Here is a 4,663-nt window from a genome sequence, read left to right on the forward strand (position 1 = left end):
GGCTTACCTGCCGCCCGCGTCTCCATGGCAACGCCCCCACCGCGGAAGAAAAAAAAAGCCTCGAGCTCTTCCGGGGCCCTCCCCTCGCCGACCGAGAAAGCTAGGCGCCCCGCTGACGCTTCGCTGTTATTTTTATTTTTTTAAGAAAAGAGCCGGCGAGGTTATGGCGAATCTGCGGCATCCAACATGGCGGATGGAGTCTTCGCCCTCCTCCCCACCGGGCGCAGACGCCTGCGTAGCGGACGTCCGCCTCGGGTGACCCGCCCCCGGCGCCGAGCGCGGCCCAGCGGAGTCGGGCTAACGCGCATGCTCGCGGCTGGAGGCCGGGCTTCTTCTCCTGCTCCGCGGATTCGACCCCCCCCCTCCGCGTTTTGAGCCACGCCCAGGAATGGACTCTCGGGAGGCCCGGAGGGCGGATCTCCGGATTAGGAGTCTTCCCGGCTGTGGGCCGCATCTGCCCGCCCACCCTGAGACCCGCAGGATGGGGGCCGCCTGGCTGCACGTGGGAGGAGAGCTCGGGGTTCGTGGCCCCGTTCTACCTTTCGCTAACTAACTTGGGGCTGGGAGTTCACTTTCCTCGGCCTCCGTTTACGAATTTGTCCTTGGCGGCGGCGGCGGCCTGCATCCCGCTCAGAGGGCGCCGGGTTTCCCCGAGAGCAGGATGGGGACCCAGCTGGGCTGGAGCTGCCCCGAGAGCGGCGGACGTGAGAAGGTGCTGCCTTCGGCTGCGGGCTCGGCTCTTTGGGTCCCGTAAAAAGTCTCAACTGGGTGCGAGCAGCCTTCTGACTCTTGGCTTTTTGTCCTGCCTCGGGCTCAGCCTTCAGCGGCAGCCGTGTCTGGGAAAAATGGAGCCTGTTGCCGAGTTTGATGTTAAGGACCCGCGCTTTATCTCCCTCAAGCCCCCCCCCCCCAGTCCATCTAAAGGGACCATCCTCATCGCTTGATGGGTTCCTCCCAGTGCGTGTTCCCGTGTGACATTAACTTGTCTCGGACGCTTAACTTTGCCCGCCTTGGTCACCCCCTTAGCCCCAGAAACTGGAACTGAGCCTGACAGTTATTTTTGGAATGAATCAATGAGTTTGTGCTTCCGGTGTTTATTTTTTGTTGTCAATCCCCCCTCCCTTTTTTTAATGTTTAATTTTAAAGATGTGGGGTGCACTTCAGGACAAGGTATACAAATGTGCATTATGCAGGAACCCTTGTGGATGAGGTGTGGCCCTCCCTCCCTGGCGGAGTCTCACTACTGCCAATTCCCCCCACCCACCCCCACAAGTCAATCCCTTTCTTGTAGTATTTTAGTAAATGTTCAGGGTCCGCTTATGAATGACTGCCTATGTCTTTAAAGGCTATTTTCTATAACAAAGGGTAGCGGGTTTTTTTGTTTTTTTCACTTATGGTAGTCATACAACGTTTTCTTTTTAAATGCAGGTTACATTTGCTCATTAAATTAGCCAACTGAAACGGTGCCCTCTCCTCCCCCCCCCCCCCCCCCCCCCCAAAAAATGTAAGAGCAGACCTCAAGTGACTGAAGTTTGGGAAACACTGATTTGTTTTTATGGTTCCCCTGAAAGGCTAGTTTTTGCCTGTTCAGTCTTTTCCTGGAATAACCCCGGGTTGCTGCCCGGCATGATGAAATTCTCCTTGGGCAGCACTGAAGCTTGAGCCCTGTGTTCCCACAGTTGTGGGCAGTAGGTCCCTTACTCAGTTCCCCATTTCTCTGTTGGCACAGCCTCTCCCCCACTAGACCATGAGGGCAGAGTTCTTGCCGCTCTTTTCATCCTTGTTTTCCCAGCACCCACTGCATGTTACTGACTGACCACATTCGCCTCTGTCACTTAGTTTTTCGTAGAAAAACTCCCATGGGCTTTGAGTTTTAGCATGACTCATCTGATTTCTCAGAGTGTTTTGCCTGATCCTTAATCCCGATCTTGGGAAACAAGGAACCACTTCAGGCCCCAAATTTGCCCAGTACATCAAACATATGTTCACAGGTATTTCCTCCCATGCCTTCATATGTCATCCTCACAATCTGAGCGGTTAAGTTGGACCGATAGGATTATTGTTCTTTTCCAGATAAGAAAAAGGAATGTCCAGAGAGGTCAAATGGCTTTCTGAAATCACACAGCCAGCCAGCAAAGAGCCGGGTGCGGTACTCACCTCTCCTTGGGCAGCATTTTTTTAATCACATCACCATCGGGGATGCACCCAAACTGCCCACCACTCCTCCAAAAGAGCCCATTCCAAGGCAACCATAGAGTTGCTACTGCATAGCCACCGTGTCTACGCCACCAGAGATGGCAAGGTGGGGCCCATCCAAACCTTTTCTTTGGATGCAAACTGCTCCAAAAGCTGCATGGATGAGCTTTTCCTTTTAGAAACTATAAATATTTACAATAATCACTATTTTGCTGCTAATCGATTTCTGTCAGGAAATTAGAGTTGTTCAGGGTTGCTGACAATATCGGTTTTGTGCTGGCTTGCCTTTCTTGCAGCAGCATCTAAATGTTATTTATTGATTAGCAGATGGACTGCTCCTGGATGTTGTGACCAAATGAATTTTGGAAACGAAGCAATTTCAAATTTATCTCAAAACCCAATTACCTCAGAATATTGAAGTCAAATTAAAAGGAAAAATTGTAGACTCTGGGTGATGTTTCCAAGTTAATTATTTGGAAAGCTATGATTTTCTGCATTATTCCCATGGCATGTTCTTCCTCCCACCCATTCATCATTCAAAGAAGAGTTAACTGAGTGCCTATCATTACTGCAAACTGTCCTGGCTGCAGACAGACGGGAATGACCAAGAGATGGTCCCTTCCACGGGGAGTCCAGGTTTGTAAATGGATCCAGAGACGAGTCCATAGCCAGTTCCTCCACAGCCTCGCTATGTGGCTTCACATTTTCAATCAGCAAACCTCTTTACTCTCTCTATTTGCCAGTAGTATTTCAAAACACCTTCAGTTAGTGGAGAAGCATTTGTGGCATTAAATATAAATCACTCAAAAGTATATAATTAATGGCATCCGGCTTCAATGCTAGTTCCTAGAGGACAACAGCCTCCTGGCTGGCCAACTGGTGGCAGTTGGCCATCTGAGACTAGCACCTGAATGAATTTGTGTCGATAAATGTGTTGACATGAATTTGTGTCGATAAATGTGTTGACATGAAACGGCTTTTAGTGCCATAAGATATAGCCAATTTTCATAACAATATATTTGTGTCAATTTTATAATTGTATCCAATAGCAGTATGACACATACGTACTGACATGAAAACAATAATTTAGGGACATAATTTCATAAGATGCTTTCTGGAAAACAGGTTTTGACAAAGGGTATCTACAAGTAACCTCAAAATAACAGGCCTTAAGGCCTACAGCGATAAAATCAGAGGTGGGGATCATAACAGTTTAAGTGTTACAAATCGCATTGTAGAAAATAATCCATTTAAAATTGTATAAAGGAAAATGATACAGTAACATTAGCACTGTATGAGCAATCTCACTGTGAATCTAATGATGACCTAGGAAACGACATCTTCTCCTCCTTTCTCTTCAGTGGCTGTAGAATGCCACCACATCACCATCTGCTTGTGCACCCTGAATGTGCTCTCAGCACCCAAATACTGATCTCACTAGTATTTTTCATTAGCAGTGGCCAGGGCACATTCAAAGATGCTGTGTCAGAGAACATCAGAATGACCTGAGACATCTTTCTATTCCCAGAAAACCAGGATGCTTCCAAAAATTCTGGGCTGCTGCTGAAAGGACAAAGGAGCCAGCCAGCTGTGACAATTTGCATATCCAAAGAACAGCTGTAGATCCATAGTTGTTGATCTACATGTTGACTCTGAAAAGCCATGAGTCCTTCATGATTTTTTTAAAAGTTTATATATATATATATGTATATATACATATATATGTGTATATATATATACATATACATGTTTATGTGTATATATATATGTATGTATATATATGTATATATATATATACACACACATGTTACTATGTCATTACAAAGCTATTTACATTTCAGAGAAATGGTAAAAACAGGATACTTTAGTAAGGAGGTAAGATGGCTCAACCTGTAATCCCAGCACTTCGGGAGGCCCAGGCAAGTGGATTGCCTGAACCTGTGAGTTCAAGACCTGCCCGGGCAACTTGGCGAGACCTCATCTCTACAGTAAATCAAAACTTAGCCGGGCGTGGTAGCACATGCCTGTAGTTCCGGCTACTTGGAAGACTGAGGTGGAAGAATTGCCGGAACCCAGCAGGCTGAGGCTGCGGTGGCTGGGAGCGTGCCACTGCACTCCAGTTTGGGTTACAGAGTGCGACTCCAACTCAAAAAAAAAAAAAGTTCAGTATCTACGGCGTTCTGTTTCTTAATGGATGTTCTCTGTGTCTGTCTGTTTATGAAATGGTATACCTGTGAAAGTTGCAAGGGGTGGAAAAGTGTACTAGGAGTAAGTCAAGGATTTCCAGAAGGAGCAGGAATTGTGCAAAACCAGGAAGGGCAGGTCAGGACCGGTGGTCTCATAAATAACCAGGTAGAAAGGGGATTCGGTAACTAGAGTGGCAAGTTAATGAATGAGCCCAATGTCCTAGGAGAATAGCTGGTAGATTAAACCGCTGTATGGCCCTGCTCATTATCATGAAATGCAA

The 4,663-nt window shown here is 47.3% G+C and overlaps 1 protein-coding gene across 2 annotated transcripts in view; it reads right to left on the bottom strand.

Moving 5' to 3' along the window:
* ZFAT (zinc finger and AT-hook domain containing) overlaps positions 1 to 213 on the bottom strand; it is a 224,148-nt gene extending 223,935 nt beyond the window's left edge. For both annotated transcript variants that reach the window (XM_008069520.1, XM_008069521.2), the window contains exon 1: positions 8 to 213. In XM_008069520.1, coding sequence (XP_008067711.1) covers positions 8 to 26 — 19 coding nt within the window. In that variant the 5' untranslated portion in view covers positions 27 to 213. The remainder of the gene's footprint in view (positions 1 to 7) is intronic.
* Between the last annotated feature and the right edge of the window lie 4,450 nt (positions 214 to 4,663).

The sequence above is a fragment of the Carlito syrichta genome, unplaced genomic scaffold, assembly GCF_000164805.1.
Source record: "Carlito syrichta isolate Samal-C Ts95f unplaced genomic scaffold, Tarsius_syrichta-2.0.1 Scaffold312078, whole genome shotgun sequence".
NCBI classification, from domain to species: domain Eukaryota; kingdom Metazoa; phylum Chordata; class Mammalia; order Primates; family Tarsiidae; genus Carlito; species Carlito syrichta.